This window comes from Balaenoptera borealis, assembly GCF_965194805.1.
Source record: "Balaenoptera borealis genome assembly, chromosome: 10".
NCBI lineage: Eukaryota > Metazoa > Chordata > Mammalia > Artiodactyla > Balaenopteridae > Balaenoptera > Balaenoptera borealis.
This window is the reverse complement of record NC_138874.1, coordinates 106,952,983-106,966,069: the sequence shown is the minus strand read 5'-3', so window position 1 is coordinate 106,966,069 and position 13,087 is coordinate 106,952,983. Positions and strand designations below refer to the sequence as shown.

The 13,087-nt window shown below is 45.2% G+C and overlaps 1 protein-coding gene across 6 annotated transcripts in view; it reads left to right on the top strand.

Moving 5' to 3' along the window:
• Positions 1-310: 310 nt before the first annotated feature.
• Positions 311-13,087, top strand: part of SFXN4 (sideroflexin 4) — a gene marked incomplete at its 3' end in the record, with an annotated part of 23,776 nt that continues 10,999 nt past the window's right edge. Inside the window, exons 1-11 of one of the 6 annotated variants that reach the window (XM_082407032.1) lie at positions 311-500; positions 1,894-1,959; positions 3,839-3,913; positions 4,810-4,836; positions 4,920-4,974; positions 5,543-5,568; positions 6,494-6,547; positions 6,629-6,685; positions 6,818-6,883; positions 7,549-7,627; positions 8,606-8,721. In XM_082407032.1, the coding sequence (XP_082263158.1) occupies positions 462-500; positions 1,894-1,959; positions 3,839-3,913; positions 4,810-4,836; positions 4,920-4,974; positions 5,543-5,568; positions 6,494-6,547; positions 6,629-6,685; positions 6,818-6,883; positions 7,549-7,627; positions 8,606-8,721 (660 nt within the window). In that variant the 5' untranslated portion in view covers positions 311-461. Of the gene's footprint in view, positions 501-1,183; positions 1,960-3,838; positions 3,914-4,809; positions 4,837-4,919; positions 4,975-5,542; positions 5,569-6,493; positions 6,548-6,628; positions 6,686-6,817; positions 6,884-7,548; positions 7,628-8,605; positions 8,722-13,087 lie in introns of those variants that run through there. The other 5 variants (XM_082407035.1, XM_082407034.1, XM_082407033.1 and 2 more) reach the window with 5 other exon arrangements.

The following is a 13,087-nucleotide window of genomic DNA, read 5'->3' as shown; positions in this document are numbered from 1 at the left end:
GGAAGGCGCCACACGCCACCTGATCGGGTCTTCGCGGTAGGTACCGTGATCTGGGGGTTCCATAGGTGACCCCTCTAGGCCTGGAGGCGACCAGGCTACCCGAAAGGGCGGAGCAAGGGTGGGAGGCCTTGACCTGTGGGAGAGGTGGGCTCACGGCAACAGCGGGCGCGCGGGGCCCGGGGCGCTGGCGCGTGGTAACGCCGAGCAGCGGGCGTGCGGGGACCCGGGCGCGGGAACAGCGGGCGCGTAATGCGGAGGAGCGGCGGGCGCGCGGCCCCGGGAGCGGGGATGGGGGACGCGCGCGCCCGGGGCGGGGCTCGCCGCCCGGCTCCTCCTCCACGCCGGGCCGGGCGGTCGCGGCCTTTCCCGGCAGATCCTCGTAGGTCTCAGGAAGAGGAGCAGCAGGAGGAATAAGCGCGGGGGCCGGGCGGCTCCTAGGGTGCAGCGGCGCCGCAGCCCGCATGGAGCCCAACGTGCGCTTCTGGATCACCGAACGCCAAGTACGGCCCGGGCCTGGCGCGTCTGGGGACGGGGAGGGCGTGGGCCGCGCGGCGTGGAGTCGCAGCTGGCCGCGGTGACCTTGGGCAGGCCACGTGGTCGCAGCACCCGCCTTCCCATCTCAGACCCCGGGAGGGGACGAAGGAAACCCAAGCTTGCCGGATGCCGACGGCCATGGCTGTTACCGTGCGTGGCCTCTGCCGCAGGTCTCGCTAGCGAGGGTCGCACAGTATCCCCCTGCAGATCGCACGAACTGAGGAGTCACTCCCCACCACTCAGGGGTCTGCCTTCCGCTGCCTAAGCTGTTGCTGAGCATCAGGTTGGAGAGGAACAGGTCCTCCCAGGAGGCCCCAGCTTCCCTGAGTCTGTAGGCTCAGCCACCGGACAGTGAGACTCGGGGAGGCGGGAAGCCGCCATGGCCGGAAAGTAACCTGGGCCCCATCTCAGAGTGGGGCTGGGCGGCGCTGTCCAGTAGGGACAGGATGGGAGCCGCATAGGTAATTCCAGATTTTCTAGTATCCACGTTAAAAAACATGGCTTTTAAAATTTAAATTTTAATAATATATTGCATTTAGCCCAAAAGATATAAATATTAATATTTCAACATGTAGTCGATATAGAAAATTATGAATGAGATATTTTACATCCTTTTTTTTTTTTTTTTTTACATCCTTTTCTGTAGGAAGTCTTCGAAATCCCGTGTATGTTTTTACACATACAGCACTCTCAATTTAGCCTGGCCACATGTGGCTAATTGGACAGCACAGTTATAGAGTGTTCTCTTTCAGCCTTTACCTAAAGTAGAGCCTAGCCTGGTTCACTTAGGTGGGGATGTTGAGGAAGGACAGGGTACTACAGGTGTCCTGGCAGAGCCAGACCTCAAAGCTGAAACCACTGCAAAATTTGGGGACTTTTGGGAGCAAACCGTGCCTGCTTTCTCCATATGTGAACTGCCTTTATTGAGCCTTCACTGGGGTGTCTTTATGTCTAACTCGTTATGACTAGAGTTAAGCCTTATAACCACCACAGGAGGGTGAAGAAACAGATTCTGAGACCTTTCTAGGTAGTGCTTCAAGGTCATATATGGGGTGTCAACATAGGCCCATTTGACCCCAAAGTCTGGGCTTTTAACCCTCAAGAGCACTTTGATATTGGAGTGGTTAAGAGCACAGGCCATTGGGTCATTTCCTGGTTGGGTTTCCTTGAATCCATTCATGAGTCCTTGGAAGCCTCAGTTTCCTCATCTGCAAGATGGGGATGTTGTGAGGATTCCAGAAGATGCTGCAAGAAGAAGGCCCTATTAGGTTCTCAAAAATAATGTTAACTGTTATTATTATCGTGTATCTTGGTTTTTCTGCTGCCATTAACCTCTCTGGTGCTCTTGCCCCTCTTAAGTCTTTTATTCAAAGATTTCTTCAGTGGACAGAATTATTGGATCCTACAAATTTGGTCGTTTCAGTTGTAAGTATTTTCTTGTTTTCAGAGATAGTGAATTTCACATTTTATTCTGAAACGTGAAGACTGTGTGTCCCTTTTGAAAGCAGTTGAGATAACAGAATCCATATATATCATCATGTTTTTATTCCTTGCGAATGAGCTTGTTGGATTGGAAGGGTGGTACATAAAAGCAGACATCTATTTAACAGGTAGTAACAAAGGGGATCCAAACAAACCTCCCTGGTAATGGAGGACAGACTGGCAAAGCTAGTTGCAGACCTTGACCTAGGGTTCTAAGGGCAAGGTATAGCAAGGAATTGGGGGAGGTTGTTTAGAGAAGGCAGGGAGGGAGGGAGGGCCAGGGAGGAAATGTCAGGAAGAGCGGACTGTAAGCGAAATGGGGGAGGGTGGGCCAGGTGGGCCAGGTCACCCAGTTACTAGGGTTTTTTGTTTTTTGTTTTTTCTGCCGTGCTGCACAGCATGTGGGATCTTAGTTCCCTGACCAGGGATCAAACCTGTGTCCCCTGCAGTGGAAGCGCAGAGTCTTATCCACTGGACCGCCAGGGAAGTCCTACTGGGGCTTTTATTTTAATTCAGGTGAACCAGGCACTTCTTGAAGGTCCTTGTGTGTCATTCAGACGAGGGGGGTTTGTACCTAGCCATGTGGTGAGTAACCAGAAGGGACCAGACTGTGAGCAGTTCAGGGGATGGATGGCTCAGCGGTCTGAGTGAAAGATGAGAGTTTGAACCAGGTGTGGCTGAGGGATGGAGAGGAGGAGAGACCCTGTCACCAGCAATGATCCTCAGGGCCAGATCCACAGGGATGCTCCTGTCCTTGTGCTCAAGTGTTCCGTATAGTCTTGTTTATAATAGAGAAAAACAAGAAACAAGCTGAATGCCCGTCAGTAGGGAAATAGAGAAGTATAATGTAGTATATTCATGCAGTGGAATACTGATCAGCTGTTAAAAATGATGATCTGGTCATCAACCTATGATATGAAGTGGAAACATACGATATGTGTGATCTTAAATGGAAAAACATGGTATCCATGATGTTTTGTAAAGAACGCAAGATGCATATAGTACAGCATTTATGCAAATTACAACATAAAAAATCGAAACTACATATTTGTTTTATGGATACATGTATTCATGTATGTACAGATATAAACAATGGGCTGGAAGTTTATACCTTGAATTCATAATAGTGGTTACCTCTGATAGAATGGGGAGGAAATTGAGACTGGGGGTGATGGATCTTTTGGGGGAAAAAATTGGAAACAAATATAACTGAATGTTCACAGTTGTTAATTCTGGGTGAGGGGATTGTATGTAATCATTTTTTAAATTTCCTTATTTAATTTTTTTTCTCAGATTAAGTAAAAAAGAAGAGAGAAAATAAGACTAAACTGATTAGATGTGGGTATGAGAGAGAGAGAAGGGACTTCCAGGTTTCTGACCTGTGTAGCCAGGAGGATGGTGACAGTCGGAGAGGAACTGGTGGAGGGGATGGGGCAGGTGGCAGCAACAGTGGGGTAAGCCGCTGGAGCTGTCTAAGAAGCAGGGTGGGGGACTTCCCTGGTGGTCCAGTGGTTAAGACTCCAAGCTTCCAATGCAGGGGGTGGGGGTTCAGTCCCTGGTTGGGGAACTAAGATCCCACGTACCGCAAGGTGTGGCCAAAAAATAAATAAATAAAAATTAAAAAAAAAAAAAAAAGAACCTGGGTGGTCTGAATCTGAATGACACACAGGACTATCTAATGGAAACTCAGGGGGTACAGAGCCTTAGCTACACGTTGCTTTAAAATTAAAATCAGGTGTGAGTGAGCATGTGCTGCTTAAATCTGTGGATAAATCTGAACAATGTTGAGATCATTGCTTGATTTCCTTATCTCTGATTATAGGAAAAAATAGAAAAATCAAGGCAGCTATTGTTAACACATGAAGATGCATCCAGAAGTGACTTGGAGGACAAAACGGTATGGCTCTTGTTCCCAGGTGTGCCTGGCTCAAGGCAGAGTAGGGTTGCCTTTAGGTGATTTTACTTGCATGGTGTGAAATCAGGTGGGATTTTGCCATTGTTAACACTGCCCAGTTGGGTTAGCTTTTTAAATGTAGGCAGGATTCCTTCTCATAAACCAGATTAATATTAGTTACTAGTGTTAGGAGCTGGTATTAAGAAGGTATAGGGTTCCTCCTGTGCAACAGATATTTGCAGTTGCAGTATCTGTTGTGAGGATTCTCTGTAGCTGATTCCTGGAGCCCCATGGCAAATTCCAGAACCCAGGCAGGCCTCCGGAGTCAGAAGCTACTTCCTACTAGAGGCAGTGAGGTGATAGTCCTGCCCAAAGACTCAAACCAAGTGTTTGTTATCTACCTTGCAGTGTACGGGGCTTTCTGGAGGCCGCAGACATCAGTCGCTCCAGGCAGCCTGCGGAAAGCTCACACGTTTAACTTGGTTTTTCTAAGAACTTGTTGGGGCCTCTGAGCTCACAGCCTGGCTCTGTTACAAGTGACTTGGCTAATGGCGTGGTCTGCACACAGGCCACTCTGCTCTGAGCCAGGGGAGGCTGGCGGCATTCGGGGACTCACCCGAGGGACGAGTTAGGTGTTGGACTCTCCCAGGTTAGAGACTTCGGGCTTTTTAATGTTTTGGTCATTTTCATGTGGATCTTCTCTTTGCTTCCTGTCAGTTCATTTGTTTGATTCATTTGATTCACTTGTTTTGATTTGTTCGGTCCGTGTGGTAGAGAACAGTTTGCCCTCCAGTCTCTGAAAAGTGGAGCAAAGGTGGCACCAGAAATGAGACTGTAGAGGAGATATTCTGGCTGCTAAGCCACCTTTAAAAGCTATTGCTTGGTTTTTCTCTTTTTAGATACAAGAAGCTTGGAAGAGAAGTCTCGTAAGTTTCAGCCCCGTCCTAATTTTTAGCGTAAGATAACAAAACCACACATCAGACTCACCTTTGTGTTTACCCTTCTGAAGTCAACAGTGCATCCTGACAATAGCAAGCTGATCCCTGGTCCTTTTCGACCTGCAGGTGAGTTGATTCTAATCAATTTTCAGAGTGGTTTGTAACCTTTAGAAAACCTTGCCTCCCTCTAGTCAAGTGGTTGGTCCCCCTGGCAACCAACCCCCTTCCTTAGGTGCTTTCCCAAGGTCACTGCATTGACATTATCTCAGTTGTGGTTGAAAGGGGCTTGTTATGAAGAATAAGAGACACTCCTTTCACCTTCGTCGCCCTTCTCACTTAGGACATTTCAAGGGTTTTAGGCTGTGTGCCAGGAACAGAGAGGAAGAGCAAGTATACATGTCTTATTATTATAAGTCACAGTGTCACAGATGTATTGAATTCATGTGGAAGGGTGAACAAGGACTTGGAACAAGTGACCACTTACCTTCAGTGAGCAGGAGCCTGGTCAGATCTAACTGCTGTGCTGATTTAAAGTTCTGCCACATGCACAGCTATTATTTTTATTAGGAACAAAAAAGCATGTGTAAAAAGTACCCTTTGACGTCTGTGCCTTCATTCGGCCTGAGAAGAGGTTTTTGGGTGGTTGGTTTTCCACCCGCTCTGCTGTCACTGACCCTCTTGTCTTTTTTGCCAGCTCTCCTGCCTTTCACGGCGCCCATGGTGAGTAAGCTGCCGCTCACCGCTCTGAAGCTGGGGGTTTAGGAAGATGTCCACCCGTCTCCTAAGCTCAGTGGCTGGTGTCCTCCAGCTCTGGACCTCTGTCCCGTGACTGCCTGATAGATGGTTAGGACCCTGCACCTCCGACCCTTGTCCACTCCCCACCCCACTCCCACATATCCCCCCCGGGCACCAGGGCCTCTTGAGGGTCCACAGTGTCATAAGGTAATCCTTTCTTTGAACACCTAGCATGTGCAAAGCACTATGGAGCAGATTGATGAGTTAAGACGTGCTCCCTGGCACAAGCCCATGTCACTGGCTGTCACCTTCTCTCCGCAAGCCCTCCCCTTCATTCAGGCCCTCCCCTGGAAACCGGAATCGCCCCCCGCGAGGCCGTCCACCTTGGCTCTCATGAGGTGCTCTCACCAAGTGACAGCACCCCTCTGCCCCTGTAGGTGCTGCTTCTTAGCTGCCCTGCTCAATTGTCTGGAGATGGGGACCACTGTGAAGCACCCAGGGGCTCTCAGTGCCCGTGGGTGCCCATCCAACATCACCTGTCCACTGCCCACTAGCCCCCTGCATCTCACCTTCCTCTACTTTCCCTGCTCCTGGGGTCTCAGGTCTGCATCTCCCTGGGGAAGTTCTTCGCTCCACAAGCCCTCCCTATCCCCAGACACTCACAACTCTGCTTTATTTTCTTTTTTATTTATTTTTTTAATTGGAGTATAGTTGATTTACAATGTTTCAGGTTTACAGCAAAGTGATTCAGTTATACATATATATCTATTCTTTTTTCAGATTCTTTTCCATTGTAGGTTATTACAGGATATTGAATCTAGTTCCCTGTGCTACACAGTAGGTCCTTGTTGTTTATCTGTTTATTTTATAATATATATAGTAGTCCGTATCTGCTTTATTTTCTTTACAGGTATTTCTGTCAGTGCTGCCAGTAAAAAGTCTAAAGTCCATGATTTTACCTCAGGTAGCAACTCTATTTCATAATTATTGAATTTTTTTGTGCTTGAAACCAAAATGTGACATGTTAGCCTCTGCCTTCCTGCAGGTTTCCTTCTACACCTACAGTACAGTCTTCAACATTGTCAATGGAAATGCAAGTTATGTGAGTATTATGAGGCCCACAGGGTATGCAATTTCATATTGTTTCTTTTGGCGATTTTGTGTGTTTGTTTTAATTATCTTTCCTGGGTAAAACTCTGGTATTTGCTAAATATGAACTTTTGTTTTTCCCTAGGATCGTCGCCCCCATGAGAGTATATTACTAGGAGCAGGAGTGATTGCTTCTTCTACCTTTTTTGGAGTATGTATTTTAAAAATCTGTCAAATCTTTTTTATTCCTCAGAATGAAAATTTTACGTTCTAATTTAATTTAGAAAGTGTGATTAAGACATAAAGAAGAAAATAAAAGTCATCTGTAATCCTATCACCCCAAAATTGTGTGATTATTTTCCACGTTTCTAGGCATGGACTCAGTACTGTTATCTTTAAAAACAATTAATTCAGGGGACTTCCCTGGTGGTCCAGTGGTTAAGACTCTGCGCTTCCACTGCAGGAGCTGTGGGTTCGATTCCTGGTCAGGAAACTAAGATCCCACATGCAGCGCGGCACAGCCAAAGGAAAAAAAAAAAAATTTATTCATGTTTATAAATATGTTACACAAATTGTGTATTGCTTTAGATGTCAGGACACTAATGGGAGAAAATCTAGATTTCAGAGTCCGGTAAGCCTGGGTTCACATCTTGGCTCAAATTCTTAATGGCTTAGTGACTCTGGACAAGTTCTTTAGCCTCTCTTAAGTCTCCAAGAGTTCCTCTGATGATCAGGGAGAACACGTCAGTGTTGCAGGAATTAAAACAAGAAATACACGGAGAGCACTTGCAGGGGTCTTACCTGTAACAGGAAGTAAGTTGACACTAGCTCTCTGCTGGTCCCATGCAGTAATGATTTTTCTCTCTTATTTTCTAGTTATTCCCTCGTTTGCTCCAAGTAAGATTTTCACTGAATAGCGTTTTGAGCAGAAACGTCATTCCTGTCATCATTCTCGGTAAGCAGGGAGCCTCCCTCCATCTTCAGGGATATCCAAGTCCCTGTGGCTGATGAGGGCCTCTGTTTGCATCTTGCCGGTGCCCCCAGGCCCAAGTTAGGTCTTTGGTTTGGGAGGTGACACTTGTCTCTGTAGATACCTCTTTAGTTGTCCCAGGGTGAACACAAACCTAGAAACACAAATTACATTTGAAAGACTCTGTACAAGCCCTATCCATGTATTATTTCGTATAATCTTGACAACAACTTAGGGGTAGGTAATATTATTATTCCCATTTACAGATGAGGAGACTGAGTCAAGGGGAGGTTAGGGAACTTTTCTGGGGTTTCACAGGGAGAAAGTGGTGGTCTAGGGGATTCCAACCCAGTGGTCTGACTCCAAGGGAGTGACAGAGATATTAACCAACTGTTTTAAGTTTGCCAGCCTGCAAGTTCACTAGTTCACGCTCCACATTTGGGTTTGGGAATCATAGCAGCTTGAAGAGTTAGCAGAATTATGTCAGTGGTAAACTTTGGGAAATTATGTTACGGAAACTTGGTCAAACCAGCTTCAGTAGGGACTTCCCCGGTGGTCCAGTGGTTAAGACTGCGCTTCCACTGCAGGGGGCACAGGTTCGATCCCTGGTCAGGGAACTAAGATCCCACCTTCCACGTGGCGCGGCCAAAGAAACATTAAAAAAAAAAAAAAAAAACCAGCTTCAGCAAAGCAGGTAGGCGTATTTCAAGGACCCCAGGTTTTCTCCGGCAATCCTGTCAGGGGTGTCAGAACCTGGTGCTGGTTTGTGGTCAGGATCCAAGACTGAGAGCCCAGCAGTTCTGACCCTACCCCACAGCCCAGAGGAGAGCTTGGTTGGCCCAGTACCACCCAAGGATCAGGAAGTGCAACCATCAAAGAAACAGGCGTGACACTGGAAAAGATGTTGCTTTATTGGACCGACACTTACCTCTCTGTTGTGTGTTTTCTTCTTTACATCTACAGCCCAACTCAGTGGACTGAATGTGGTTGCATCGAGAAGTTTGGAGCCCCTGCGAGGGATTGAGGTCATGGACAAGGAAGGCAGTGTCATAGGCTATTCCAGAAAAGCCGGGACAAAGGTAGGGGGACGCACGAGATGGAGCTGTAAGCTGCTTGCCTTTTGGGAAAAGAATTGAATTGCCTGTTTGAGAGCTGGTAACAAATTCATGTCTCCCTTCAACCTTTTCTTATCTGTCTTTTCTTATGAGGCTGAGAGAGAGAGTTTACATTTTGTACCCTGATGTTTATTTTTTAAATTTAAAAAAATTTTTAATCTGTTCTCTGCAGTAAGATCTTTTTCTTTTTATAAATTTATTTATTTTATTTATTTTTTACTTTTGGCTGCATTGGGTCTTCGTTGCTGCGCGCGGACTTCCTCTAGTTGTGGTGAGCGGGGGCTACTCTTCTCTGTGGTGCGCGGGCTTCTCATTGCGGTGGCTTCTCTTGTTGTGGAGCACGGGCTGTGTGTGCGTGGGCTTCAGTAGCTGTGGCACGAGGGCTCAGTAGTTGTGGCTCGTGGGCTCTAGAGCTCAGGCTCAGTAGTTGTGGCGTACAGGCTTAGTTGCTCCGCGGCATGTGAGATCTTCCCGGACCAGGGCTCAAGCCCGTGTCCCCTGCATTGGCAGGCGGATTCATAACCACTGTGCCACCAGGGAAGCCCCACCCTGATGTTTAAAAGGTGATGCGTTAGTCTGGGTTCTCCAGAGAAACAGAACCAATAGGATATCTGCCTATCTATCTATCACCTATCTATATATATAGTAAGACATTTATTTTAAATAATTGGCTTGTGCAGTTTTTGCACTGGGTATGTGTAGGGCAGGCCTGAAAGCTGGAAAGTCAGGAGCTGATGCTGTGGTCTTGAGGTAGAATTTCTTCTTTGGGAAACCTCAGATTTTGCTCTGAAGGCTTTCCAACTGATTGGATGAGGTCTATCCACCCTATGGAGGGTAATCAATCTCCTTTACCTAAAGTCAACTGATTATAGATGTTAATCACATCTACAAAACACCCCCACAGCAACACCTCGGTTGTGTTTGATTAAATACCTGGGAACTACATCCCAGCCAAACTGACCCCTAAGATGGGTCACAGATGGACGTCCGCCAAACGTTTGGCCCCTGTCTGAAGGTGAGATCTTGTCCCCCAAGCTCAGCATCTGCCCTCCCAGCCTGCTCTGTACTCGGGGAAGTCAGTGGACACTGTCTCTGGGTTTAAGAGAAGCCCTCCGTGTCCATCTCCCAGTGGATTTTCTTAGAGTCTTCATCTTTAAGGACCAGTCTGCTGTCAAGAATGGCCTGAGGAAATCCAATGCTCTGACCTAAAACTCCTCTAAAAGGCCTCCATTTCTAAGACTTCTTATTGTTAAATAGTTTATTCTTTTGCTCAATTCAACACAGTAGCTTCTGTCTGCATTCAGCTCAAAGAACCTGCAGTAGTCTATGGTTTCATTTTGGGTATAGACTTAAAAGAAAAAAAATACCTTTCAGGAAGTGAGATCTTTTTTGATCTCTGTGAGGTGACTTTAGCTAAAGAACTGTAACATGAGGCAGTTGCTCACAAAGCAAAGGGAGTAGCTGGGTTTCTCACAGTGTCTGCGTTCAAGGGGGCTCCCTGAGGCAGCTTGACTTCCTTCTGCCCAGAATGCTGGTGGGAGAGGTGGTCAGATAAGATGGCCTCTCAGTCGATTGGTAAATACATCATTATTTGGCTCATGAAACATGTTACTCTAAATCCTGTCACCGATTTACAAAGCTGAATTGTAAACCACTGGATACATGCTACAGTATTCCCACCAGCCCATCTAATAGCAGGTCTGGAAATAGTGGCCACCTTTCTAAATGAATTACAACAGGGACATCATAATTGCAAGTAACGGGAGAGAAATTGCTGCCAGAAATAAAATACCTTGTTTTGGAAATGAAGGTTCTATGTTTAAGAATCTACCGTAAACGGTCCACCAGAGGGCAGACAGCAGAAGCAAGAAGAACTACAGTTCTGCAGCCTGTGGAAGGAAAACCACATTCACAGAAAGATAGACAAAATGAAAAGGCAGAGGACTTGGTGCCAGATGAAGGAGCAAGACAAAACCCCAGAAAAACAACTAAATGAAGTGGAGATAGGCAACCTTCCAGAAAACGAATTCAGAATAATGATAATGAAGATGATCCAGGACCTCAGAAAAAGAATGGAGGCAAAGATTGAGAAGATGCAAGAAATGTTTAACAAAGACCTAGAAGAATTAAAGAACAAACACCTAGAAGAATTAGAGAACAAACAAGCATAGATGAGCAATACAATAACTGAAATGAAAAATACACTAGAAGGAATCAATAGCAGAATAACTGAGGCAGAGAATGGGTAAGTGACCTGGAAGACAGAATGGTGGAATTCACTGCTGCAGAACAGAATAAAGAAAAAAGAATGAAAAGAAATGAAGACAGCCTAAGAGACCTCTGGGACAACATTAAACACAACAACATTCGCATGATAGGGGTCCCAGAAGGAGAAGAGAGAGAGAAAGGACCCGAGAAAATATTTGAAGAGATTATAGTTGAAAACTTCCCTAACATGGGAAAGGAAATAGCCACCCAAGTTCAGGAAGCACAGAGATTCCCAGGCAGGAGAAACCCAAGGAGAAACACACCGAGACACATAGTAATCAAATTGACAAAAATTGAAGACAAAGAAAAATTATTGAAAGCAAGAAGGGAAAAATGACAAATAACATACAGGGGAACTCCCATAAGGTTAACAGCTGATTTCTCAGCAGAAACTCTACAAGCCAGAAGGGAGTGGCACAACATATTGAAAATGATGAAAGGGAAGAACCTACAACCAAGATTATGCTACCCGGCAAGGACCTCATTCAGACTCGACGGAGAAATCAAAAGCTTTACGGACAAGCAAAAGCTAAGAGAATTCAGCACCACCAAACCAGCTCTACAACAAATGCTAAAGGAATTTCTCTAAGTGAGAAACACAAGAGAAGAAAAGGACCTACAAAAACAAACCCATAACAATTAAGAAAATGGTCATAGGAACATACATATCGATAATTACCTTCAGTGTGAATGGATTAAGTGCTCCAACCAAAAGACAGGCTCGCTGAATGGATACAAAAAAAAAGACCCATATATATGCTGTCTACAAGAGACCCACTTCAGACCTAGGGACACATACAGACTGAAAGTGAGGGGATGGAAAAAGATATTCCATGCAAATGGAAATCAAAAGAAAGCTGGAGTAGCAGTACTCATATCAGATAAAATAGACTTTAAAATAAAGAATGTTACAAGAGACAAGGAAGGACACTACATTATGATCAAGGGATCAATCCAAGAAGAAGATATAACAATTATATATGCACCCAACATAGGAGCACCTCAATACATAAGATAACTGCTAACAGCTATAAAAGAGGAAATCGACAGTAACAAAATAATAGTGGGGGACTTTAACACCTCACTTACACCAATGGACAGATCATTCAGACAGAAAATTAATGAGGAAACAAGCTTTAAATGACACAATAGACCATATAGATTTAATTGATATTTATAGGACATTCCATCCAAAAACAGCAGATTACACTTTCTTCTCAAGTGCACATGGAACATTCTCCAGGATAGATCACATCTTGGGTCACAAATCAAGCCTCAGTAAATTTAAGAAAATTGAAATCATATCAAGCATCTTTTCCGGCCACAGTGCTATGAGATTAGAAATCAGTTACAGGCTACAAACAACAAATGCTGGGGAGGGTGTGAAGAAAAGGGAACCTTCTTGCACTGTTGGTGGGAATGTAAATTGATACAGCCACTATGGAGAACAGTATGGAGGTGCCTTAAAAAACTAAAAATAAAATTACCATATGATCCAGCAATCCCACTACTGGGCATATACCCAGAGAAAACCATAATTCAAAAAGACACATGCACCCCAGTGTTCATTGCAGCACTATTTGCAATAGCCAGGACATGGAAGCAACCTAAAAGCCCATCAAGAGACGAATGGATAAAGAAGATGTGGTACATATATACAGTGGAATATTACTCAGCCATAAAAAGGAACGAAATTGGGTCATTTGTAGAGACGTGGATGGAGTTGGAGACTGTCATACAGAGTAAGCCAGAAAGAGAAAAACAAATATTGTATGTTAACGCATATATGTGGAATCTAGAAAAATGGTACAGATGAACCAGTTTGCAGGGCAGAAATAGAGACACAGATGTAGAGCACAAACGTATGGACACCAAGGGGGGAAAGTGGTGGTGGTAGGGTAGTGGTGGGATGAATTGGGAGATTGGGACTGACGTGTATACACTAATATGTATAAAACAGATAACTAATAAGAACCTGCTGTATAAAAAATAAATTAAGTAAAATTCAAAACAAAAAAAGAATCACCCTAAAGAGACATCTTTAAACAGCTTTATTGAGGAG